Source organism: Leptonychotes weddellii, chromosome 6, assembly GCF_054177405.1.
Source record: "Leptonychotes weddellii isolate Sample4059 chromosome 6, ASM5417740v2, whole genome shotgun sequence".
Taxonomy (NCBI): Eukaryota; Metazoa; Chordata; class Mammalia; order Carnivora; family Phocidae; genus Leptonychotes; species Leptonychotes weddellii.
Genome location: NC_138374.1, coordinates 49,383,514 through 49,409,944, shown reverse-complemented (window position 1 = coordinate 49,409,944; position 26,431 = coordinate 49,383,514). Strand labels below are relative to the sequence as shown.

General features: G+C 53.2%; 1 protein-coding gene across 1 annotated transcript in view; it reads left to right on the top strand.

Moving 5' to 3' along the window:
- LOC115937841 (cadherin-23-like) overlaps window positions 1-26,431 on the top strand; it is a 277,920-nt gene that overhangs the window by 157,709 nt on the left and 93,780 nt on the right. Inside the window, exons 9-10 of the mRNA XM_081823095.1 lie at window positions 16,342-16,454; window positions 18,322-18,510. Of these exons, the coding sequence (XP_081679221.1) occupies window positions 16,342-16,454; window positions 18,322-18,510 (302 nt within the window). The remainder of the gene's footprint in view (window positions 1-16,341; window positions 16,455-18,321; window positions 18,511-26,431) is intronic.

Here is a 26,431-nt window from a genome sequence, read left to right as displayed (position 1 = left end):
TCCCAGACCAGCTCTCTCAGCTACTCTGCCCCAGCCCTCCCCCACAGTTACCTCTCCCCCAGCCCCACTCCCCTGCTCTGCCCCGAAGCTGCCTCGGGTGCAGGAGTCAGAGTCCATCACTGGGGGAGGCTCCTCAAAGCCCCTGGTGGGAGTCCTTGAAGCCTGCTTCCCAAGGGGGCTTTTACAGTAGGGAGAGGAGGGGGGTTGGCAGCTTACCCACCACACAAAGAGGGAAAGGGAGAGCAAAGAAGGGGAACATGGTCCTGGAGGTCATGGTCCCCTTTGCTTGCTTCTGGTCTATTGGCTCTGCGTCTAGCTTGCTGGGCGGTTTGGGTAGCTCTTTTAACAGAGTTTGAGCTAAGTTGATTACTTATAAATATTTATCAGGTACCTCTCCTGTGCCAGCTTCTGGGGATATAACCATGAACAAGACAGATAAAGCTGTTGACCTCATGGAACTTACAGTTTAGTGAGGAAAATAGAAAAGAAATCGACAGATGAGTGCATGAGATAAGTTTAGAGAGTTGACAGGTACTTGCAAGAAAATAAAACACTGGTGGATTGGGGGTGGATTGGAGAGTGAATGAGCTGGGGCAACCTGGCTGGGGTGGTTGGGAAAGTCTTCCTTGATATGGTGACATTTGAGAGGCCTGAGCAACAGTGGAGGAGGTGGTGACTTAGAGCTATGAGGGAAAAGAGTTCCAGACAGAGGACATAGCATGTGCAAAGGCCCTGAGGTATTAACAAGCTGGGTATATCTAAGAAACAGGAACCCAGAAAGAGGTTGGATGAGGGTAGGGTGTGGTGGGGAATAGAGGATTGGCTACAAGAAATTCAGAGAGCTGGACTGGGATGGCGCACTTAGGGTCTTGCCCAGACCAGGATGAGGAATTGGGATTTTATTCCATTTGCCCTGGGGAAACATTGCAATGGAGTTACTTGATCTGAAAGGCCTTGGTCAGGCCTTTAAAAGATCAGAGAAAGATGGAGCATGGGCTGGAGAGGGGGCAAGAAGAGAAGCAGGGAGCCAGCCGGAAGGCCGCTGAGGTAACCAGGTGAGAGAGAATCTGGAGTCCTCCACTCAACCATCCGGGCTCTGTCCCTTGTCAGTCCAGCCACTCACAACTCTTCTTAACCACCCCCAGCCTCTCTGGCAGCCACCCCTGTCCTTCAGAGAACTCCCTCATTGTCCAGAGCCCCGCACTGGCCTGGTCCGCTCTCCCTGCCCCAGCTCATCCCTCCTGCGTCTCTCCCACAACTCAAGACAAAGCTCTCTCCTAGGCCAGCCTCAAGCCGTTCCTCCTGCACACCCGGCCTCATCCGCACTCCAGAGCAGGGGCCAGGCTGCGGGCACCCCAGAAGTGAAGGGTGAGCCTGCTCACCACCCAGACAGTGGGGGGACAGTGTGGCGGCGCGCAGGACGGGACTGGCCAACTTGGCAGCGCCTTGTCAACAGGAACCGAGCCTGGTGGGGCTGGCTCCTTCCTGAGGCTCTTAGCCGGCACTCCATAATTAAAGCCATAAGTCCTCTTCCGTCGGGGGAGCTGCAGGCTGGGGCTCACAGCTGGCAATGCTCGGGGCTTGGTGCTGGAAGGAAGAGTGGGCTGCACATCTGGGCAGAGGTTGGCGGGCTGAAGTGCAAAGACTGCCCTCCTCTCTGGCTTTGACGGAGGTGCTGTTCAGGCTCTGAGGCTCTGCTTGGGGTTGGGGACTGTGCCAGGAGCTTCCTCCACAAACAAAGGAATTCCTCTTTCCCCTGGGCTCTGAGTCTCAAGCTTGCAGACACCCCCAAAAGATACCATCTGTCTCCCACAAGATTCGGTGCTCCTCTTCCCCCTCCAGAAGGGTCTATTCACAGAGCTGGGAGTGGGGGTGCCAGAGGGTGCCTAGCCCCTCGGCTGTGCTGGAAGCTTCCCAGAGAAACTGCCCTCCTGCCAAGAGAGTAGGGGTCTGGAGCCCAGATCAGACCTTGTAATTCAGAGGACTCTGGCCTCCTATCCCGAGGGGGAGAAGGAACCTGAACTCTGACCTGTGGCTCTCTTTTTCAAAAGTGTGGTCAGAGTCTTTGTGGAGATTTTGGTTGTTGACCCTCCTCCTTGGCCAAAAAGGCAAGGATGTCTCTCTTTCTCCCATTTCCCGCTTGCTCAGCAGAAGCTCCTGCCTGTGTGAGCCAAGGGGACGGGAACATCTCGGGACACCCTCCCTGTCTGGCCAGGCTCACTCATCAAGCATTCCGAACACCCACTCGGTGTGGGGCGCCGGGCCAGGACCTGGGGACACAATGTGACATCTAGGACTGACACTGGAGCAGGGAGGATGAGGGCTTTCTGGAGGCTGGGCTGCTGGGATGAAATGGCCACCCGTCTCCCCCACCGCAGCCCTGTCCAGGACCCTGGCCTTCGTCAGAGAAGCAGGGCCAGGATCGCTGGCAAATGTGAAATGTTACATATTTAGAAGAGTACAGAACCCGATACAACCCCCGCCCCCCAGCCCCATGTTCACCATCCAGATGACGCTGGTTGGCGTTTTGCCCTATTTGCTTCTGAGTTTTTTTGCTCTTTTTTTTTTGTCCTTGGTTGGAAAATGAAACTTTTACCATGTTGGCAACACCTTTTCTTTCATTTTCAATAAACCCGGAGGCTTGCTGTCTGAGGACTGAGTAGAAAGTGTTAAAGCTTCTAATCTTAATGTGGCTTCAAAAGGAGGGGTGTCCCTGCTTGAAGATGGACTTTGTCTCAAGTGACGTTAGGAATCCTTTATTTTGTTTAGTGTGCACTTCAGAAGTCCTTATCAGAGATGTAGACAGTCTTTAAGGATGAACTGAAATTTGCTGTAATGACTCTAGAAACTGTTGGGAGGGAGAGTTTTAAAAATGATGGACGAAATGTTGACGATGGTTGACTCTAGGTGATGGGTAGATAGGGCTTCATTGTGCTCTTATCTCTACCTTTGTGTATGTTTGAAATTGTCCACAGTGAGAGCTCATTTCTTTTTATAAGTGTGGTCCCCAAAGCTTCCAGGGGACCCACCACTGGCCCGGGACCCACATCTGACCATGGGGGAATCCACATCTGACCGTGGCCCAGTCACGCACCCAGACTTGAACCAGACTTGAGGTTGACCCAGCAGACCCAGCTCCACGTCTAACTTGCCATGTAATATTGGCCAAGATCCTCCCCATCCCTGCCCCCCAGCTCCACAGGGGAGATGAAGAAGTTCGAACCTGATGGGCCTCTAAGCACTCTTCCATTTTCCCTCTCTGACTCTGGACACATCTAACTTGTGTGCTCAGAGACCCCACAGGAGGGTAACTGTGGAAGCAGCCCATTTTACACCTTCACTTTCTTCATTAGGTTTCCCACACCACCTCTCAAGAGAGTTTTGGAGAAAGGCTTCTGTGGCCAATAAGTTGGAGAGATGCTGTATTACAACATCCTCCTTCTGGCAGGTCACAATGCACATTAGCACATTAAAGGCTCTGACAAGTCTTTCAGTGAAGATACCTGCTCAGTGTTTCTGAAATTTTCTTGACCACAGAACTTTTTAAAAGTTGGCTTTTCTTATATCCTATGCATCAGAGTTCCCAGAGATACCCTCTGGGAAAACCTGACCTTCTTGTTTTCGTATTGGTGGGCTCCTACCCCGTAGGACAAATTCGCCATCTTTTCTTATGAACATAATGATTTCTGACCCATTTTCAGTAGAACGCAAGATTTTTTTATGCTTTCCACATTGTTGGGTGGGTTTTGTACTTAGCTAAATTGGTAGTTGTTAACCCCAGTCTTTCCCTGACCAGAAATATCTGCTTTGATGTTACACTCTGAGTCACTGACCAGAGGCTGGAAAACCCTCCATCATTGGGAAACTATGCCTGGCACAGTCTGGGGCTTTCCTGGTAGGGCCTTCTAGAAGCAATGTTTCTAGGGAGGAGTGGGAGAGAGAACACAGGCTTTGGCATTAAAGGCTGTGGGTTCAGATTTTAGTTCAACCACTTACCAGCCATATGACTTGAGACAAATTAGCCTCTCACATCAGTTTACTAGTCAGTGGGGCTCCTATGAGGATTAAGCAAGATAAAATGTACCAAGTGCCAAGTGTCCTTCCTTCGAAAGAATTTATAGCAACAGCTAATATTTACTGAGTACTTACTATATGCTGGGCACTGTGCTGAACTAAATAGATGCATTTCCAGCTTTTGCATTCACATCAGTTCTATGAGATAAGTATTATCCCTCCCCTTTTACAGCCAAGGGAACTAAAGCCCAGAGAGGGTAGTTAACTTGCTCATGGTCACACAGCTTGAGGGGAGTGGTCTTAGGCACTACAACACCTACCCCTTTCAAAAAGATCAGATCCGGATGAAGACGTCAATCCTCTGATCTTCAAGAACTTCACCTGTCTGGTCAGCGTCTCTTGGTCCTAGGATGACCTAGACGGCCTAATGGCAGGCCCTGTGCATCCTGGGGTGTGCAGTCATAGACAACGATGGAATCTTAAAACTGAAAGAGTCCACGGGGACTTCCAAGTTCCCCGAGGCCCCAAGCCCGCAACCCATCCCTTGGGACCCCTCTGTGGGCAAGGAATGTACAGAATATGCTGGACGCCGTCACCTCCCCCCATCATCGACCTCAGCCAGGGCAGCTAGCTCTGTTCTCGACTGTTTTCTATACTGGGGTTTTGTGCAACATTTTGTCTAACGAAAGGATTTGCTACCAAAGCAAAGACATTTGAAAAACCAGTGCCAAAGGAAAGCCCATCTTTTTTAAACAACGGAGGACCCTGAGGCCCAGAGAGGTTAAGTAACTTGCCCAGGGTCACCAGCTCTCCTCCTGAGTGCCAGGCAGATCTCTGTCCTCTCTGCAGGATTCGGAGCAGGGGCCTGGCTGAGGGGGTCTCCGCAGACCCCCAGGGAGCCCCTCAAGGTCAGTCATCCAGGCCGGTTCTGCCCGCGGGTGGCCAGTTTGTATGAAGATAACTGTGTCTGAGCCTGGCTCCCTGAACCTCATCCGACCACATCTATTTCTGGGCCGCAGAGCCCTGACGGAGCACAATTTGATTCATAAATTACCCAGCTCAAGGTGTGTGTGATGGGTTCTCCTTCCCAGATTTGAAAGTCATTCACTCCAGAACTTGCAGTACTTGGGGCCGGAGGGAGGGGGGCAGCTGGGGGACTGTCGGGATCAGCAGCCACGGAGGGGAAGTGGCAGGAGAGACTGGAGGATTCGGCGACTCAGGGAGCCCTGCTCCGAGCCAGCCTCATGCTCGTGGGCTCCGTCAATCCTCCCAGCAACCCGAGGAGGCAAATTCTGTTACTGTCTCTGGCTGGCAGGTGAGGAAGCTGAGGCTCAGATGGGCGATGTCGCTCGCCCAAAGTGGCTGGAAGTAGCGGAGCCCGGATTCCAACTCAGGGCTCTCTGATGCCCGAGTTTCCTCCCACACGATCGTGGCAATGACAAGACAAGGAACAGAACAAGTGACATTTAGAGGATGAGGTTAGACCCTGGGATATAGGATTGGAAGGGAAGGTTCAGGGACGCCATGCCGCCTCATTCTGCAAACTCCGGTATGCGCCTGCAGCTGGCCTGGCACCCCACCCTGCCCCCCCCCCTTCTCACAATCTTTTCTGCCTAACGTCATCCAGCTCCAGGCACTGCTTGATTCCACCTGCCCTAGATGCTTGGATCATCAGCCTTGACTCATATCTGACTTAGGTTCAGGACGTCACAGTTTGTAAAGCCTTTTCAGGTCCCTTATCTCATTGAACCTCCAGACAGCCCTGTGAACAGGACAGTTATTCTCATCCACAGTAAGGAAACTGAGGCTCAGAGAGGCCCACAAGCCCACAAGCATGAATCCAGTCCCTGACTTCATGGCAAGTCCCCAGCTAGCTTCTTTTTACATAGGGCTTTGTCCTTCTCCCAGGGACCCATCTTCCCCATTGGATGGTGGGCACCTGAGGACATTACCCATGTCCCTGACCTGTGCTTGGCACCTAGAGGCTCGGTAGTGTAGTAGGCGGTCTCTGGGGCCCCCGCTCCGTAAGCAGGCCCTTCTCTGCACCTGTCTTTCCCACGTCCCACTGCTGGGTCAGTGCAGAGGTGCTGGAGGACAGGGTGAGGGCCTGCAAAATGACAGACAGCACGAACACACCCCTCCCGCTTCCATCTCCTTGGGCATCTGGTCACTGTCCTCTTTGTTTTCTTAAGCGTCTCCCCTCCTCCTTCCCCCTCGCACTCCCACTCCGGGACAAGGCCTTTCAGATCATCAAATATCACAGGCTCCTTATTCGAGGACTGAGGTGGCTTTATCAGAGCCCATAAATCTCTCAGAGCCCTGACGCCCTCTTGAGTGCCAAGCCTTGGGTGAGTTATGTGGGCCGGGCCCAGCCGCGGACACAACAGGCAGCCCTCTGGGGAACATAGCCAAGCGCCCCGGCACACCCTGGCACCCGCCCTCGGCCGGAGAAGGGGCCTCAGGTGAGGGGAGGAATGGGTGTTCTGGGCCCACCTGCCACAGGCCCTGGAGGCAACCAGGTTCAGGACAAACAAGCAGGTGGATTCCTGGGAGATCCACAGCCCTCTGCTCTCCCTCTCCCCACCTTGCTCATCGTCGTTGGCCAGTCTCCAGACCCACACAGGAGAGACAACGGCAGCTGTGAGGGACATTTGAGACCCGACTGACCCCAGTTCTAATCCCAGCATGGTCGCTAAGTTACCATGAGTCCTTGAAGGGGGCACTTCCCTGACTGAGCCTTGATCTCCTAATCTAATCATTGGGGTAGTTGTGCCGGCCTCACAGGGCATTCTGAGAATCCAGTGAGCTCACACATAGCCCTTGGGGGCTGCCCGGCGTGTGCCCTAAGCTTTACAGGCTCTGGAGTCCATCAGCCTGGCCTGGGGCACTGACTGCACCACTTACCAGTAGGGTGACTTCGAGCAAATCACTTAGTCTTCCTGTGCCTTGGTCTTCTCACCTGTTAAATGGGAATGACACTAATAATGAGATTGATGAAGATGATGACGCCCTGCCCACGGAAGCTTAATGGATAGATGCATTCGAAGTGCTTAGAACCTGGCCTGACACGTGGACATCACCAACAGGCCTTCCTGCCTTCCCGGGGACATTCGGAAATGTCTTCAGACGTGGATAGATAGATGTGAAGTGCTTAGAACCTGGCCTGACACGTGGACATCACCAACAGGCCTTCCTGCCTTCCCGGGGACATTCGGAAATGTCTTCAGACATGGATAGATAGATGTGAAGTGCTTAGAACCTGGCCTGACACGTGGACATCACCAACAGGCCTGTTGTCCCGCAGGGCCGAGAGCAGCCCCCACAACAACAGACTTCCAACCCCGTGTCACCACCACTGAGACGGAGGAACCCTGCTCTAGTATCCCCACTTAAAGTTAACCTTGGTGAACATCTTGTAAGCATTTCATTCCTCTCTCTAAGCATATATTCTTAAACAATAGGAAGCATCTGATGGAACTATGCTATTTGGTGACTCCTTTTAAAGCAACAAACACGTCTTAAACATCCATCGTTGCAAGTCACAAACTTCTCTTTTGCAACATTATTTTTAGCCACTGGCCGAATCTCGTATGTTAACTTATTTAACTAATCCCTGTTGTTGGACACTTAGGGTGTTCCTAATTTTCTTTATTAATCAGCGGCCATGGTAGCAGCTGCCCCTGTGGGCACGTGGGGTTGAAGAGAAAGGGTTTTTCAGGAAATGGGGGAGATTCTGATCCCGGCTATAACCCCTGGTGCTGTTTTGCGGATCCGCATTGAAGTGTCCTCAGAGCACCGGATGGAGGCCACCTGCCTGGGGCCCCCTGTGGTGCAGCGAGCCAGGCGCTGCTGTGAGCCAGAGGGCCGTTTTGTGACCCTTGGCAACCCTACCATAATCAGTTTGACTGTCCTTGGCTACTCGGGTTAATGTGTCACGCTTTGGAGCCAGTTATTAGCAAATTAATCAGAGTCCAGTCTGTGGTCTTATTAGGAGAGGTCATCGTTTGTTGGTTTAAGGGAGCTTGATGAAACCTGCCGTTCTGTGAAACGTCTGCAAGGCAAGCAGACTGCCATTCACACCTACCTGAGGGGACTCAAGGATTGTCTTTCCCCGATGGGACGGCAGTAACCGTAATTAACCGAGATGCACTCAGCTCGGGCAGACGTACCAGTGCGGGGGCATCAGGAGCAGACGATCGCCCGGTTGGAATGGCTAATTGGCTGATCCCTCCTCAGAGCCCCGGAGCATTATGGTCTCTGTGATGCGTGACGTTACAAGTCACGCCAGTAGCATGCAGTCCTGCCTTTGACACGAACCTCAGACTGCCCCCCCAACCGCATCCCTGCATCAGTCCATCCGTTCATTCACACATTTGTTGAGCACCTGCTGTGCATCAGCTGGTCATTTGGGGAAACTGATCCTTACTCTCCCGCAGCTTATGTTGCAGTGAGGGGAGACAGATAATAAGCAAACACATAAATGGATGAAAAGAGAGGTTCAGAAAGCAGAAGTGCTTTGAAGGAAAAAAAAAAAAACAAGCTAACGGAGTGGAGAGCGAGGGGCGTGTGGGGCCAGTGGGGGGGTTATGGAGGGCTCCTCAGTGGCGGTGATGCTGGAGCTGAGGCCTGAATGCAGATGAGGCACCCCGCGGAGATCTGCAGGGAGAGGGTTCTAGGGGCTTCTGGAGAAGCTTTGGAGAGGGGGTAGGCCTAATCACCCACCCTCCCCGGCCTCCTCGAGGGTCCTTCGGAGGGGCAGCAAGCTCTCAGCCTGTGTCCCCTCCCTTGGTTGAGAGCCGAGGTAACCCACACCCACCGGTTGCCATATGTTGATCCCAGAGCTGTTGAATGCAGCCCAGCTCAGGGGCCACCCAGGACACCAGCCCCTTTTGTCAGCAGGCAGCTAAGTAACAATTTTTAATTCATAAGACATCTTGCCCAAAGCCCGTGTCCCAGACTGACTCCCAGTTTTCATCATGCAACAATACTGTCAGACGGGATGGGGTGGGCCCGCAGGCCAGCCTGCCCCATGGACCCCGGGGGCCAAAGCTGCACACATACAGCTGGCTGTCTCATGGGCTAGGGCTGGCACGGGAGGAAGGAAAATCCAGGGCCCATGGGTGGGGGGTGGGCCTGAACTCTTTAGCTTCATGAGAGCTGAGTTTAACTCCGTATTGCACCCCTCACAACCTGGATGACTAAGGGCCAGTGATTTTTAACTGCTCTGTGCCTCAGGCTCCTTATCTGTAAAATGGGTATGATAGTATCTGTCTCCTAGGGTTGGGGTGTGAAAATTGAAAAAGATAGGCATGCAAAACGCCGCACAGTGCCAGACACGATCATGTTGGTCGTAGGGAGACCCACTCACAGCTCTTTCTGGATGAGCTGCACCACAGCTGGGGACGGCCCGGTTTGATCCTTCCGTTCCGGAGGCAGGCCTAGCAGGGGAAGAAGGAACAGGAACAAACTGTGCACCTACTGTGCACCAGGCACTACCATAGGGGCTCTCCTGACATGATCACGCCTGGTCCTCACCCGGCCTGGTGAGGGGGGAGCTGTTATCTGCACGTTACAGATGAGGAGTTTGGCTCCAAGGAATTAGCAGTCTGCGGGCGGTCTCACAGCTGGTAAGTGGCACATCTGTTGCTGGCACCGAGGTCTCTGTTCATCCTGCCAGTTTATGCACAGTAGACAGTCTTCACCTGGGTGTTGATCGAACAGGCTCCAGACAGAGACCCCAGGAGAGAAGGGGGTGCAAATCCCAGTTCGGCTCTCTTCCCTGGGAAGGGCCCCTGACCCTGGGCCTGAGGAGGGCAGGGTGAGCAAGTCAGAGGCCAGGTGAGGGTCAGCGTCCCCCAAGACACCTCCCTGCAGCCCCCATCCTCCATTCAGGGACTGACATTGGAGTAGGGTGTTTGAGCCCAGAAGCCCACACAGATCATGAGCTCCTCATAAGCATGGCCTTTTTCTTCTTTTCTCCCCTCGCCAGCCCCAGGGCAGGGCCAGCCTGGAGCATGCCCCCACCCAGTGTGTGCTCGGTGACCCTTCCTAATCACTGCTCAGGTGTCCTTCTGAGTGCCCCGGGGGACAGACATGTGAGACCCTGGCCCTTCTCCTCCAGGCCATCCTGGATCTTGCTGGGAGAACCAGGGATGCCCCCACCGCGCAGCCCAGCCTGGGGCTCAGAGGAGTGCGAGATGCCACGGCCCCCAGGACTGTCTTCCTGAGGCCTGTGACACTGGAGGTGGATCTTAAGAACAGGAAGGAACAGGGTGGAAGCCATTGGTTTTCCTTTAACTTGGAGGGCAGCAGGCCGGGTTGCTGTTAGCCCAGCAGAGCAGACAAAGCAATTGAACGTCATGCCTGTATTCCCACCTGTACCATCAGCCACTCGCTAACTGCTTTCCTCCCAGACTTGGCTCGCTGTGGGTCAAGATGCTGCCGGGCGAGATAACAAGGGGGCATGATGTGCGAGTGATGGGATTTGGCAGGAGCTAGGAGGAGGGGCGCCTTGGGATGGGGGGAGGCTGTCAGCCCCGGAGGAACAAGGAGGTGGGAAGGCGAGCTCCCATGGCCCAAAGAGAGAGCTGCGCCTCCTGTCTGCCAAGGCTGACCTTCTCCCCCCTCCGCACTCCCTCCGTGCACTTCTTCTCCCACTTCCTCCCCTCTGCCTTTGACCAGCTGTAAAACTCCGAAGCCCTTTGCTTGACTCTGCTGCGCCCTCTAGCTGCCATTCTGCCGCTCTCCTTGTGTGTGACTGCCCACAGGTCTGCACCTGCTCACTATCCCCACATCTGTGCCCCACCTGCCCGCAGGGTCTTGCAGTCTGACCTCTGGGGGCACCTGAAGATCCAACCACTGGCCTCTGCCGGATCTTCCTACTCCTGAGCCTCTCTCTGGATCCTGCTTGACCCACTGACCACTCTTTCTCGGAACTTCCTCTTCTCCTGCCTTGGGGCACCTGGGACTCTACAGAGTCCCCCTGCGTCTCAGACTACTGCCTGTCTCCCTGTGTTCTCCTGCTCATCCTCCCTGGAGCCACAGGTCTGCCCTGCAGTAGCCTTGCCAGCACCGTGTGTGTGTCAACACCTGGGTTGCTAAGAGCTCCTGCCCACAGCCCTGCCTTCCCACTCATCCCCACTGTGGGCACTCCTCACCACCACCTGGAGGACATCACCGTGTAGACATTCTGCTGCTACCTCGATCTGCCGTGGAGGAATTGATCTAGAACTTCCCAGAAAGTACGGTGTTTTTACCTAGGACTCCCTCCTGAGCAAAAAGCAACTTTGTTACCACTCCATTCTATGTAGGAGGATGATCTCTTGTGTCTTCACATCTGCTTGTCCCTTAGCCTGGGGCCAAGTGCAGAGTGGGTGCAAAGGTGTGCGGGGCCAATGCCCGTGGGGCAAGAAAGAGAGATGTAAGCCAGCCCACTTGGTAGCCACGTGACCTTGGACAAGTTATTTGACGTCTCCGAACCTGCTTCCTCACATGGCTATGTTCTTACTAAGTTATTGTGAGGAGTAAGTAATATGGCTGCACAAACGGCTTCAGTCGGTCCCTGGCACATGGAACTTCTCGATGAGTACTAGCTACTATTCTTCCTAAATAAGGGAAAGAAGGCTGGGATGCCCCCTTGGCAGCCTTTCATGCTTTCGCAGACTCGATTCACATCCCCCCGGCCTTTCCTTTGGGAATCTGAAGAGGTCTGGGTGCCTAGAGCTCCTAGAAGGGGTGGCTGCCCCCAAGAGAACCAGCAGGGCCATAGGGACCCGCTTCTTCTCTTTTGTGAATGCTTTAAGTCAGCAGTTCCCAGGGCCCTTAGGGCACCGAGGTGCAGTCCCACTCCACCCCAGAACCCCTCCCCTACCAGGTATATCCACACGCACCTAGGACAGCACCTGTCGACCCAGGGGAAGCAGCTGTCCTTCTGCTCAGCAATGGGGGCTGAACAGGTGAAAGGCGTCCCGGGTAAGCCTCCCCTGGCCCCCCAGTCCCCACGGGACTTGGATAAAGAATGTCTGGGAGACCAGAGGGCTGACAGCATGGTATCAGCTTCCAGGGTAGCAGAAAAACTTGTTTGTGTGGCTGCCAAGCCCACAGCCCCCGGGGAAGGGAGGATGGTAGGAGGGGAGCTAAGGGAGAAGAGCAAGGAAATGGTGACCCATCCCCGAGGCCAGAGCCCTGGTGAGATGCCCTGTGGGCCTTGGCCTTGGCCTTGGGGCTGCCAACTTGTACACATGGGCTTTTGGTTGTGAGGCCCTCCTGGCAAGAGGACAGGGTTGGCTCAGTCACAGGCGTGGGTGGGGGTGGGCATGGAGCAGGTGGTCCACAGTGGTATCATCTCAGTCCAGCACAGGTAGCCGACCTATGTGGAGAACTTCTACGTGTCAGGTGCTGTATTCACTCCTTCCATCCTCACCACAACACTCTGTGGTGAGGACTATTGTTACCCCCAATTTACAGACTAGAAAACTGAGGTCATCCAGATATGTTACATAACTCGACCAAGCTCAGCCAGCCAGCAACAGGCAGAGCTATCTGAACCCATACAGTCGCCCTCCCGAGGGCATAATCTTAACCACCTCACTATGCCACGTTGCTTTCCTTCAGGGAGCCTACTTATGTGTTCAGTAGCGTGATTATATTGTTAATGTTGATCTTCACTGTAAAACTGAAAACATGAACCTGGCCTGCTTTTCTCTACTGATTCTCTAGCATCTTGCACACAGTAGGTGCTCAATACGAACTCAAATGAATGAGTAATGTAATCAGTCCATCAGTCTTGGAAAGAGTCCTACTCTTGGCCCTCTCTGCTTGGGGCTCAGGGCTCACCTCCTGCCCACTCACCTCCTGCCCGTGCCTGAACCAGCATCCCAGGAGTCCTGCTGTTGCCATGGTGACAGACCATCAGAGCCAGTGGCTCACTCAGGTGGTCCTGTCAGCTCCCTGGGTGTAACCCTTTCTGGCTGTTGGTCCTGGGAGTTGGTGATTCATACTTGGCAGGAGGCTGAGAGGTGAACTCCACACAGGTAGATATGGGAAAAGGGTGTGTGTGTGTGTGTGTGTGTGTGTGCGCGTGTGTGTGTTGGAGGAGGGTCCCTGAATTTGAATGTGTACCAGTTGGAGGGTATTTGCCTGCACGTTTGTTGGAGAAAAATGCCTGGGTCGGGGAAGTGATATTTTATGTGTGGGAGACAGACTTCAGGTTGGGGATGGGCAGTAGGGTCATCATTGGGGCAGAGGTGCTGAGTGGGGAGGTCCAGCTGAGTGTGCCATGGTTGATAACCCCATGTTTCAAGCCAAAACCCAAAGCACATCATTCAATAAGGGGCTTCTGGTTTGTGAATGATGTATAGGAAAAATCTTACAAAGATAAAAATTGAATCACATTTAGTTAAACATTTGGTAGTTTCCTTTATTGGGAAGAATAAATTTATATGGAAATTCAGAACGATGGGATGCTAGCCCTAGGGGCTGGGGAGGTGGGGCCCACACTGGTCGGGGGGGTAATGGGTGGCAGGAGGCTCGGCGGTGTTGCCTCAGGGCAGCCCTTCAGCTCAGCATTTAGGGACTCAGAGGACCCAGCCCCCAAAGGGCCCTGTCATGTCCATGCTTCACCCCACCTCAGCCCTGATCACCCTGTGATGTGAACACCTGGTTGAGGGCTGCATCCCCTGCTAGAATGTGTCTCTGGCACATCATAGGAGCTCAGTAATTGTTGAACGGATTAGCTAATGACACACAGATGAAAGCCTCCATCCTCCTGCTTCCCCAGCAGCGGAATTCCTGGCTAAACAAAAAGACACCCCCTTACCTTCATGCATGTCTATGCTTCCTTGCAGCCCTGTCCTCCCCACTACACCCACTCAGCAGGAAGGTGTCCAGGTCTCTCTCTGGCCATGGGAGGAAGCTCCGGGCATGGGTGAGGCTGGAGTGATGTCCACTCCCTGGCCAGGCCCCACGTCAGAGTCCCCAAAGCCCACAGTCTGAGAGTGACGGGAGACCTGAACGGGCTCTGCAAGCATCAGCTGTCTCTCCCCTGCGTCAGCCAACCCCTGTAGTGGCCCGGAGGACAGGGGAGGACAGCCTCCAGCTACCAACCAGGTAGAGGCAGATGCCTTGCCAGCCAGCAGAGGGTTAGCCGAGAACAGCCCGTCCCAAAGTCTAAAGTTAGAAGACGAAATTGTGTCCACTCTGTGCTTTCCCTTGTTGATCCAAGAGATGATACGAGCCCCTAACTGTGCACAGATCCCTTTAGAGCCGGGGCATGGGGCTTGGGGGGAGATACAGTAGCTTCCACCTGTGTGTGTCGAAGGCCGGGGTATTGATTAGTTCCTGCCTGTGGAATCAGTGTCCATCCATCCCCTTCCCCAGTCCTTCCTGCCCATCGGCCAGGGCCCAGCAGTACTTAGTACTTACTTTGTGCCAGGAACTGTTCTGGGTGTGTGCGTGTGCATGTCCGCATGTGTGTATATATGTCTATATATTTCATACTCATTTAATTTTCATGACCTTATGAGGTAGATCCATTATCCCCATTTTACAGATGGGGAGACCAAGCCAGAGGGGTTAGGTGAGTTGCCCAAGGTCACATAGCTGCTACATGGTGGTGTAGGGATTTAACGCCACCTCCTCTGTGATGCTCTCCTTCCTTGAGCCTTCCCATGTGTGAACAGTCTCTCCCTGACGTGAACTCAGAGATGCTGGTTCTCACGCATGTCGAAGCCCCCTTACCAGGCTTCCTGATAGACCGACATCCGCATCCCCCACAGCACCACGCACAGGGCCCCAGAGATGGCTGACTCTGCGAATGAATGGCAGCGTGTGAGTATGTGAATGAGCCAACAAACTGGTTAATGAGGAAGAGAGAAGAGTGGAATTGGGATTTGCCCAGGTGAATTCACAGCCTGGCGGGAAGGGTACAAGGACAAGGGTGGGGGCCCAGGTGGGCCGGGAGCAGCGATCCTTCAGGAACCTGCTTGCTACTGGATGCCCAGCACTGGCCAGGGTCCCTGAGGGACAGTCATGAAGGGCCGCCCAGCTTCAGGCTGACCAGGAAGAGCCCGTGAACACACACGGAGCAATGGGAGAGCAAACAGTACGGTGGCTACTGCCTGTGAGCATGGAGGGTCAGTCCGAGAAGTCGGGCCGCCTTCCTGGAGGAGGTGGAGGAGCAAGAGGAAGACTGGCACTCGGTGGGAGATGGGAGGGCAGGCCCAGAGAGGAAGGTGTACACAGCCAGAAGAGGAAGCAGGAATGGACGTGGTGATTTGGGGAAGCTGGGGAAGCCGCTATGGGGACATGGGATGCCTGTAGGGGGAAGCATAAAGTGAAGTTGGTATGGGAGACAGGGGTGGGCACAGAAGCTTCCATCTGAGCTGGTGTTGCTTGTGTATGATTTTTGCCAGTACTTTAAATATGTACTTCAAGTTTTAATAGGTACTTAAAATAAATGCTCATTCTTAAGATCGATTTAGGTCTTTAACTTACATTTATTATAAAAGGAACTTTTATACTAAATAGAAAATTAGAATAGGATAGAATGGAATAGAATAGAAAATGACCATAAAAATAAGCACAAAGGAAACCAAACTAGGTTTCTGCTTTAGTCCATTCGGGTTTGCTATAACGGAACACCAGGGACTGTGTGGCTTATAAACAACAGAAATTTATTTCCTAAAATTCTGGAGGCTGGGAAATTCAATATCAAGAGTGTCAGCATGGTCAGGCAAGGGCCCTCTTCCTGGTTCATAGACAGTGATCCCTCACTGTGTCTTCACATGGTCAAAGGGGCATGGGATCCCTTGGGGCCTCTTTTATAAGAGACTAATTCCATCCGTGAAGGTTCCACCTTCGTGACCGAGGCACCTCCCGAAGGTCCCACTTACTAATACCATTGTGTGGCTTTGGATGTCACCATGTGAATTCTGGGGGGAAGCAAGCGTTCAGACCATAGCAGTTATTGAGTCCTAGCTGAGTACCACTCCCTCTGGAAGCCTCCGAGCCTGAAGCCTGCTCTCTGTCTGTTACAAAGGAAAACAAGCACGTGTTGGAGGGATGCTTTCACCAAAGCCAAACCAAGACTTTCTCCTTGACTCATTCCAAGAGACGGAGCAGAGGAGGAGCAGAACATCCTCTGCTCTGTGAATCAGTGCTGTCTGCTGCATGGGCTGCGTCTTCCAGAACATTTCCCATTACTCCTTGGGCCAGCATCCGTGTTAAGTTACTGATTCGTCCTTAACACACAGAGAGGAGCCCTGACCGCAGCCCGTGCCCACCTGGCCTGGGCCGCAGGCATACCTGGAATGGTACTCTCTCTTGCAGGGAATACCAACAGCATCTTCGCCCTGGACTATATCAGCGGAGCGCTGACCTTGAACGGCCTACTGGATCGGGAGAACCCCCTGTACAGCCACGGCTTCATCCTGACCGTGAAGGTGAGAGCCAGGTGGTGGGCAGCTGCGTCCCGTGGGGAGGGCTGCCCACACTGTGCTACCAGCCTCCAGCAGTGCACCCCTGCGGAAGCCCCCGGCCTCTCGCCCTGCACGGTTCCGGGGCTCGTGCGCGGGACCCCGTGAGGAAGGGACCACACTTACCAGGGCGTAGGCCGAGTCAGGGCCCGGTGCTGGGTAGCTCACAGACATTATCAACAATTACATAGGGTTAGGACTTTTATCCCCATTTGAGGAATGAGGGGGCACATGGGAGGTGCTCATCCGAGGTCCTTAATGCTACCTATGATTCCAAGTTCTCTGTTGCAGCCAGCTCAGTTCTTATACTGACCCCGTTTCTGGGGTTTGTCCCGTTTCTAATTCTGACAGCTCCCCTGGGGCTAGTCCCTGGTTAGGAAGCAGTAGCACAGTGGGGAGAGGGGGAAACCCTGGGGTCCTTACCCTGGAGGTGTGCCAGAGCCACAACCCTCTGGCCCCTCTATCCCCTGCCACTGATGGCTGGCTTCAGTTAAAATCTCTGATTTGCAGAGCCATCATTCCCTGCGAAACCCATTTAGGGTATGGACTCTGCCTGGGCCACAGGGGTCCTTCTCAGCCCGTCCCATCGACTGAGGCGGGGGAGGGCACGAGGCCTGAGGAGAAAGGCTTGGGGAAGGAGGTCCTTGTATCCTGAGGAGAATGGAGCAGCCCAGCCTGGCCCTTGATTGATCTCCTTGACCTTGGGAAGGCTGCAACAGCAACAGGTTGATTAGCCCTCCCTGGTCATCTGGCTCCTCTGTCACCACCCCTTGTGCTCACTTGGGCCAGGTAGGGGCAAGGGGAGAGGGGCTAACACACTGCCTCTTCCCTACCCTGCATCAAGCCACCAAGCCAGGGGCCCCTCTCTGCCTCCCTTCCTCTCTGTTTGCTTCTTATGGAGGCATGTAGTTCCAGTTGGAGAGAACTGTGGCCTGGCCCCAGGGCCACCCCCACCATCCCGGGAAGAAGATTTTATCGTTAGCATCCCCATTTTACCTTTGAGGAAACTGAGGCTCAGAGAGGTTAAGTAACTTGCACAAGGACACACCGTCAGAGTAGGTGTCAAACTTAGGCAGTAGGATTCCAGAACCAAGGGGACGAGGTGGCGTGGTGTTGATAAGACAGATAAGATGGTAAGACAGATCTGCGGGACCCCGAGCTCAGTTCTTCCACCTTTATATAAAATGTGAGGGTGAGTTCCCAAACTTGGCTGTGAATCCAAATCTCCTGGGGCACTGGTAAAAGATAGCTAGTCCTGGGCCTCCTGCCCAGAGATTTGGGTTCAGAAAATTGAGTGAGACCTGGGAATGGGTATTTGGGGGCCAGTGGGCTCTGGTGCAGAGACAGGGCACCCAAGGATTTGGCATTCAGGATTTTTCCCTGAGTCTGACACAGACCCTCATGGTACCTAGCACAGTGTTTGGGCCATAGCAGATGCCAAATTCAGTCTTGATTACCTGCTAGCATAAAAATTCTTGACCTCAGTTTTATCATCTGCCAAATTGAATAGTCTCCCTTTGCCCCTTGATGAGCCCCCAGATCTGTCTTATCATCACCATGCCACCTCGTCCCCTTGGTTCTGGAATCCTACTGCCTAAGTTTGACACCTACTCTGACTGTGTGTCCTTATGCAAGTTACTTAACCTCTCTGAGCCTCAGTTTCCTCAGAGGTAAAATGGGGATGCTAACGATAGAATCTTCTTCCCGGGATGGTGGTGAGGGGATGGGATCATTCACATAAAGCACAGGACCTACCATTGAGAAAGTCTTGGTAAATGATCATATTGTGATTATGGCTGCCTTCATCTCTGGGGTGTTTGTCCTCTCCCTGCAGGGCACAGAACTGAATGATGACCGCACTCCATCCGATGCCACAGTGACCACAGCCTTCAACATCCTGGTTATTGACATCAACGACAATGCCCCGGAGTTCAACAGCTCTGAATACAGTGTGGCCATCACCGAGCTCGCACAGGTGGGCTTCGCCCTACCCCTCTTCATCCAGGTGGTGGACAAGGACGAGGTGAGTTCCGGGGACGCGTGGCCTGTCCAGACCCCCGCCCTTCCTGAGCCGTCCAACCCTGGGAAAGATGCCAGGTATCTCTGGGCTTCCAAGTCCCCATCTATAAAATAGAAACAAACATTCCTGCCCTTCCTCCCCTGCAAAAATCAGCAGTCTCTAATCCTCAGCCTACCCCCCACCCCCGCAAAAACTCTTGGAGCACACACTTCTGGTGTGTAGTTCTTCATTTAGTGATTTATTTAGGAAGATATGCTCATCCTGTTGATCTAGTATGTACATTATAAAACATGTACCAAAAAATAGATATTTTATTTTTTTTTAAAGATTTTATTTATTTTTTGATATAGAGAGAGACACAGCGAGAGAGGGAACACAAGCAAGGGGAGTGGGAGTGGGAGAGGGAGAAGCAGTCTTCCCGCTGAGCAGGGAGCCCAATGTGGGGCTCGACCCCAGGACCCTGGCTGGAATCATGACCCAAGCTGAAGGCAGACGCTTAATGACTGAGCCACCCAGGTGCCCCCCAAAAATAGATATTTTAAAAGTTGGGGGCTGTTGTATAAATACGACCTTGGAAAAAAAGGTCTTATTTCTGCTTTTGGTGTAGTAATGACTCCTCCTTTTCCATGTGAGCAGCATAAGTGCTTTCAAGGGGATCCCAGGCCACAAGGAGACTCCGGGGGTCTGGGAAGCCTGCAGCCCCCTACAGGGTCTGCCTGGCTGAGGCCAGTCTTAAGAGGAAGGGACATGTGCCGTAAGTGAGGGAGAGCTCCAGAAGGACAGGCGGGAGGAGGCTCTGGGATGGGGCCCTTGCCCCACCAGGCCTGGATGGGACAGGCTTCCATGCTGATGGGGAGACCCTCTCAGCCTTCCTCCTCCCCACCCCTCCCGTGTCCCGTCTCTCCCCTGCCTGTCAGCAGCCACAATCCTTAATAGCACTTCTATTTATTACCGCTGCTCCTGGCCCACTCTGCTCGGGAATTCCATTAGGTTTTCCAGCCTGTGGGGCTTCTCTGCAATTACGCCTTACAATGCGGGACTCCCGCACTGGCCTTGCTCCAGGCCTGGCTTCCCGCTACCTCCTGCCCCTCTCTACTCGGGCTGCTCAACAAACCACCAACACACCTGCCCAGGAGCCCCTCCTCCCATGATTCAACCGTCTCCTGTCAGCTTCTCTTAGCTGCACACTGTCCATGTCCACCCCAGCCAACCCTTGCCCCCACCAAGGACGCAGGTCTGCGAGGGCAGGTCGGTCCCACTGTGTGTGTGCGCGCATGCGCCTGTGCGTCAGCCACGTGCCCCCACCTCCTGCTAAGTCATCCCATCCCTATCTGAGATAACTAAAGTATGTACTGAGCACCTACTGTTTACAAGGAGCTATATTTGGTCCCTTGGGGGAGTGTAGCCCATGGGACCAAGTGTGTTTACACAAGGGTAGTAGGTACTTTTTAAAACATATGCAAAAATGTAGAAAGTTTAAAAGGTGGAGATAAAAGGTATCAAAACAAGCTCCAACATTTTCTCATGCCCCAGTGCGTCATCTTTTATCCCCCTGGAGCATAGCACCCCCTTTAGACACTGCTGTGGGAGTGAGAGCCTCGGGAGAAAGTACCCTGTCTGGATTCAGGCTATGACGAATGTCCAAGAGAACGCTGGTCCCCGCGTGCGGGCCAGTGACAACGGGCAGAGAGGGCTCCAGAGCTCGGCCGAGGTTGGGGGAAGAAGGGGCCAGAGGACCAGCCAAAGCTCTACGGTGAAAGGGGGACCAGGGCTGAGTCTTGGGACACAAATCAGATGGTGAAAAGCAGCCAGGGGGGCTGGCGGGTTGGGCAGTGGCCCACAGAGAGGCCCAGAGAGAGGAACCTGTGAGTAGGAGGAGGGAGCAGGCTGTACTGTGTGATGGACGCAGGGTTTGCATAGCGGGCTGGTGCGAGGCTGGGCTGGGACACAGGCCTTGAGCCTTGAATGCCAAACCGAGGAATTGGGGCTCGATTTTGGAGGCAACCTAGAGGGGAGGCAGCTTGTGGCCCAAGCTCTGGAATCAGCCGGGCCCTGTGTTCAATCCAGCCTTGCAATTCTTGCTATCTCTGCGACCTTCGATGAGCCGTGGACCCTTTCTAAGCATTACTTTGCTCATCTGTGTGAAAATGTATCCATTTCTATTGCAGTCACAAATTAACTCTGAAACAGAGGTTTATTTCTCGCTCAGAGATTTTTTTTTTTATTTTTTTATTTTTTAAAGATTTTATTTATTTATTTGACACAGAGAGAGAAGGCACAAGTAGGCAGAGAGGCAGGCAGAGAGAGAGGGAGAAGCAGGCTCTCCACTGAGCAGGGAGCCAGACGTGGGGCTCGATCCCAGGACCCAGGGATCATGACCTGTCGCTCAGAGATTTATTACTACTCATCCAGCACAGGTGGGCAGGGAGACCCCACTCTGTAGTCACTCAGGTACAGGCTCCGGAGTCACATTTGTCCCTGCAGGAGGGAGGGGGCAGCTAGGCGGGCAAGCACCAGCTCTTCTGTGCTTCATCCTGAGCTGCCCGGAACTGCCCAGAACTAGGGACGTGGCGCCACCTCACTGCTAGAAGGCTGGGGAATATGAGGAAGAGCTACATATTGGGCTTGCCAACAAGGGATAGAGAAGGAAATCAGGCCTTTAGTCTGTAGGACTTAGCACAGTACCTGCCACACACCCAGATGTTAACCAGATGGTCCAGGGAGCATCCCCACCAGCAGGGCCAGAACCCCAGGGCCTTCTCACCACCACTGGTTGGGGGATTTCAGGGCCACCCTGACCCCTTGGGGTTTAGCTCAGTCCTGCTTTGCTGGAAGGCCTGTCCGCAGCGTCTGCAGGGAGGCTGAGGGGTGTCTGGGTCCAGCCTGCCTCTGGTGGTCGCTCCCCACCCAGGGAAAGGTGTCAGCGTGCCTGTGGAGGACCGGGTGCCCGGTGCTACCGGGGACCATTGCACTGCTTGCCCCAGGGAGTTGGCCAGTCTGACAGTAAAGGGCTGGCTCCTCCCTAGAGGGCCCCGCTTCTCCAGGGCTCAGTGGGGTATAAAGAGAACTACCGATGAAAAAAGACAGCCCAGAAGCCCAGACTCCCCACCCTGAGGTCCTCTGGGTCACAGTCCAGCCTCCCCGTAGAGCTGCACCCAAACCATCCCAGACGTGGTCCTGGGCCAATTCCTAAATAAGACGGAGGAATAAATTGCTTTTTAAATTGCTCTGGTGTTTTTTTTGTTGTTGTTGGGTTTTTTTTAATGTCTCCCATCTCTTCTCTCCAGAATTTTGGAGGGATCCAGATCTGGATGAGGTAAATGATCCCAAGGCCCAGTCTTGGGTGCTAAGGGTCAGGCCCCACGTTCCCAGAGTGGAGTAGTTCAGCCACGTTGCCAATGTCCAGACTCTGTGAAAAATCAGGGAACCTCAAAGAGAAATCAGGCATCTTTTGTAAAAGGAGATTTTAAAAATTAGTTGTTTCTTCCAGTTCTCTTTCTGAGGGGAGGATAGGTGTTGGGATTCGTGTCTGGGGTGAAGGTGGCTGGATTTGCTAGGCGTGGTGGAAAAATGTGTTCATCGAGCAAACTAGGAGGAGGGAAAGGAGCATGAGGAGAGGTGAAATCTTTTTGTCACAGAGTCTAGAGAACATGTGATTCTCCCTTGCACTCACCATTATTGTGGTTTTGCAGATGTTAGTGTGATGATCTCAATCATACCTGTCTCACGGATTAAAATGAGGAATTCACAGGCAGGGGCAGGCCTGCTTTTGCTCGCCAGTGTAACCCAGAGCCTCACACTCTGCCTGGCATTTGGGAGGCACTGCAGAAATGTGTGCTGGTTGAATTAAAGCACGATTTAATGATAAAAGTAGCCATGAGGTGGCTCAGAGCTTTGTCCAAACTCAATCCTCAGTCAGTACCCCTGGGCTAAAGCTCAGTTCCCCCTGAGTTTGTATAAGAAGGTGACCCCAAAAGTCCACAGTGGGGCAGCAGAGGGTGCTGATGGAAAACAGAAAGGGAAAGAGGAAGCAGTTTAACCTTTCAGTTAGCACTTTATGGCAATCATTCCCAAGAAGGATGCTAATCTAATTCACAAAGACTAGACAATGCTGGCATCCCCTCCAGATGGAAGATTCTGCCCAGTTTCTTGCTGAATCTCAGCCTCTGCAGAATTCAAGACAACAATGGTAGAAAGAAGCCCTTTCTATCTCCCGAGGACTCCATCCTCATTGTCAAGTCCTGCTGAGTAATTTCTTCTCCTTTGCCCAGCTACAGAAAACTCACAGAAGCCCGAGAAGGAAGGGTTGAATAGGATAGGATAGGATGGGCTGAAACCACCAAGAGCCCATTTGTACTGCATGACAGTTGAGATGCAAATAGATGGTTGTAATGCAAATCACAAAAAAAAATCTCAAGGCAAAGGCCCCAGGAGTCAGCCTTGGTGTGGAGCTCAATTCTGAGTTTCAAATTAAAGGCTGTGGCAGCCTCATTCCCCTGCTCCTGGCTGCTGGGCGTTCTCTTGTCTCTTCCTCGGTGTTCTGGAAAGCCACAAGAAATAAGCAGCACACTCGCCCACTTAGATTCCTTACCCACGCCCTTGGCCGCAGCATGTTCTTTGTGTGTTTTCTCCAATTCGGTCAGCTTTTCCTCTCCTGATCAAGCCTGCAGCCCTCCCCACCCAGTCCTGCCCACAGCTGAGCTAGCCTGTCATGTTTTCCCATCTGCATGGGGTGGCATTATTAGGATGGTTGGAAGTTTCTGTTCAGTTGTCCTAAAAGCCACTCTCCTCCTTCGAGTAGATTCTCTGTGCTCTGCATCCTGCCTCTGCTGCTGCAGCAAGTGTAGATCATCCATGCTCTGGCTGCTTTACAAATGCCAGCAAAGGGCTTTGTTTTTAAATACTGTTTGGCATTGTGTGCGACCCCTCCCAGTGGACTCCGAGAGCTGAACGTTGGCAGTACCCCTCACCCGCCCTGTACCTTTCTTCTCAGGAGCTGGGAGCCTTTGATCCACTCCATTTCAGTCTCATTTCTGACCCACAGCTTCCCAGAACCTATTTGCTGCTGTCCTTGAGAATAGTTTTGCAGGGGAGTGGGGAGTGGGGCACCAGTATCCCCCGGAGAGGCCTCCACTGCCCGGTTCTGGCTATTTCTGGGGATTGGGATCATTTGAGAATGGCCTTCAGACTTCATTAATTTGCTGGCGCACCCCCCCAGGCCTTTCTGGGGGCCTCTGTGGAAATTCACATAGCTGGGGGATGACGTATGCATTCACTCAACGAACATTCTTGCACACCTACTATGCGCCCACCACTGAGGAATTAGTGCTGAAGATGTGGTCCCTGGGCTCCAAGAGCTTCTGTTTCATCCCACCGGGGAAGCTGGAGGAATAGGTACCAACTGCACTACAGGTGGAAATGAGTGTCAACAAGTCAACCACCAGGGTGAGTGATGGGATGCCATTGGGGGGGTGATTTTTGACTCAGCAGTTCCAGATGGCCTTCCAAAACAGGTGCCCTTAGTGCTGAGGTTAAGAGGTGTCGAGGAAGCAGCCACACGGAGCTGCAGAGGGAACACATTCTGGCAGCAGGTGCTGGGGGACCCCCCCAAGGGCATAGGTCCCCTGAAAGGGAACCGGCTGAGTATTTTCAAGGAGCAGAAAAGAGATGGGTCGGGGTCGGGGGGGGGGGGTGAGATGGAGTGAGAGAGGAGGTGAGTTAGTGGGAGTTAGTTAGTTAGTTAGCAGCATTAGTGGGAGCCAGGCCAGGCCCTGCAGCCCCAGGAAGGCGTTTTTTCTGTTACCGCAAGCCCGGTGGGGAGCCAGGGGGGTGACATGCTCTGAGTCACCTTTCTTAAGGAGCCCTCTGATTGCTGTGTTGAAAATGGGCTGTCGGGAGCCAAGGCTGGAAGTAGGGAAACGTAGCAAAGCTGCACGGAAGCCCCCTTCCCCTCAGCCACCTGTTCCAGCCAGCAGGTGCTTTCCAGCATCTGGCTGGAGGCTCTCTTACAGTTTCACCATTTTCCTCTCAGGGTGGCAAGAAGCCAGAGAACCCGAGTCCCCTTATTATGAAACCCGAAAATTCCAATGGAGACCGCCTTCAGAACTCTGCCCAGGAGGACAAGGAGTGGCCACCTTTGGTCTTTGTGACAGAGGCTCTCCCAAGTCAGAATCGGCCCAGGACTCTGAACCCTGGCCCTAGGGTTCTGCTACCAGACCTACCCCAACTGCCCAGGGGAAGTGGTAGAGAAAACCCCAAAGCCATGTTCCACCCCCATTCTGCTTCTGACCCACAGAGCGATTCCAAGCAAGCCACGTCCCCACTCTTTGCCTCAGTGTCCACCTCGGGAAAACCATGGGTTGGGCCAGTCGGTCTCAGTGAAGATACTACAAACCTTTTGGTCCAAGAGGACCTGGGTGGGAAGGGGAGGGTGCCACCTGAGCTTCCTACTTCTCTCCTGCCCCCCACGTGGGCCCCTCCTCCCTTCCCCGAACTTGCTCTTGCATCTCTGCTCCCTACTTTGGGCAGAGGGATCTGGCCCCTCTGTGGGCCTCCTCCCCCCACCTTCCCTTCCCCAAACTTGTTCCGGCACCTTTGCTCTCCACTTTGGGCAGAGGGATCTGGCACCAGTGTAGGCCTCATCCCCCCACTGCCCTCTCCCAGCCTGCCCATGTGCTTGTTTATTTGGTGCTACCTGGAGCATCCATTTAGGAAGAGAGAAGCAGCCAGAATGGTGAAAAAATGAGCACTTTGAAGCCAGACTGCCAGGGTTCGAATCCTGCTGTGCTACTTTTGATCTGTGTAACCTTAGGAGACTTAATTTATCCTTTCTGGTTCAGTTTTCCTATGTGCAAAATGAACGCAACAATAGGACCTACCTCACAAAGCTGTTAGGAGGATTCAGTGAGTTAATATGTGTATGTGAAACCGTGCCTGGCCCATAAAAAGCACTCTTTAAATTTTAATTGTTTTTATTATCCCAACCCTGAGAGAGACGTATATTATTGTGTTTCCTCAGAGAGGAGGCAGTCAAGGCTCAGAGAGGGTTAAGGGGCTTCCCCAAGGTCACACAGCCAGTGGGTCACAGAGCTTGGCCTTGAACTCTCAATCCTGTGCTTCTTGCTTGCTCTGGGGAGCTCTGCATTCGCAGCCACAGCTCCCCCATTCTCCAAGGTTTGGTCCCACCAAGCAGGTGGGTCTCCCACCTCCAGCATGGCTGCGGGCAGGGTGAGGAGGGAGGTAAGGCAAGGTGAACGGGGACACATCTGGCAGGAGCTAATTCCTATTTCAGGCAGGAGATGACACGATTCATTTGTTTGAGGGGCATAGGAAAAAAAGAAAACAGAATTACCCACCTCCCCAAGGAGAAAACATCACCAAATAAATAAATAAAAGAAAGCAAATGACAGGGAGAAAAAGCTATATTCCAGAATACTGGGTTTACTTATAGGGATTGGGGGGAGGGGCAGTGAGAAGGGGAGATGTTCTCGTTCTCCTGCTAATCTGGGCCTTGTTTTTATCCATCACCCTCATTCTCCATTCCACGTGTGTTCCAGGCCTGTCAGGGACCCAGCCCGTAACCTTGTCTTTATTTAAATTTATTTTCCCGTTTGTTGTTATTCTTCAGTCTGTCCAGCGTGTGGTTTCTCTAGCCCCTGCATCATGGTTGTGGCTGTGGGCCCCAGGGGCCTCAGCCAGGCTTCCTTTCAGTCCCAAAAGTGGGGGCCCACTGCCTCCCCAAGGCATCCATGACTCTGGATGGAATAAAAATCTGCATCTTTGAAATAAGTCAAACAGAGAAAGGCATGTATCATATGACCTCACTGATATGAGGAATTCTTAATCTCAGGAAACAAACTGAGGGTTGCTGGAGTGGGGGGTGGGGTGGGAGGGATGGGGTGACTGGGTGATAGACACTGGGGAG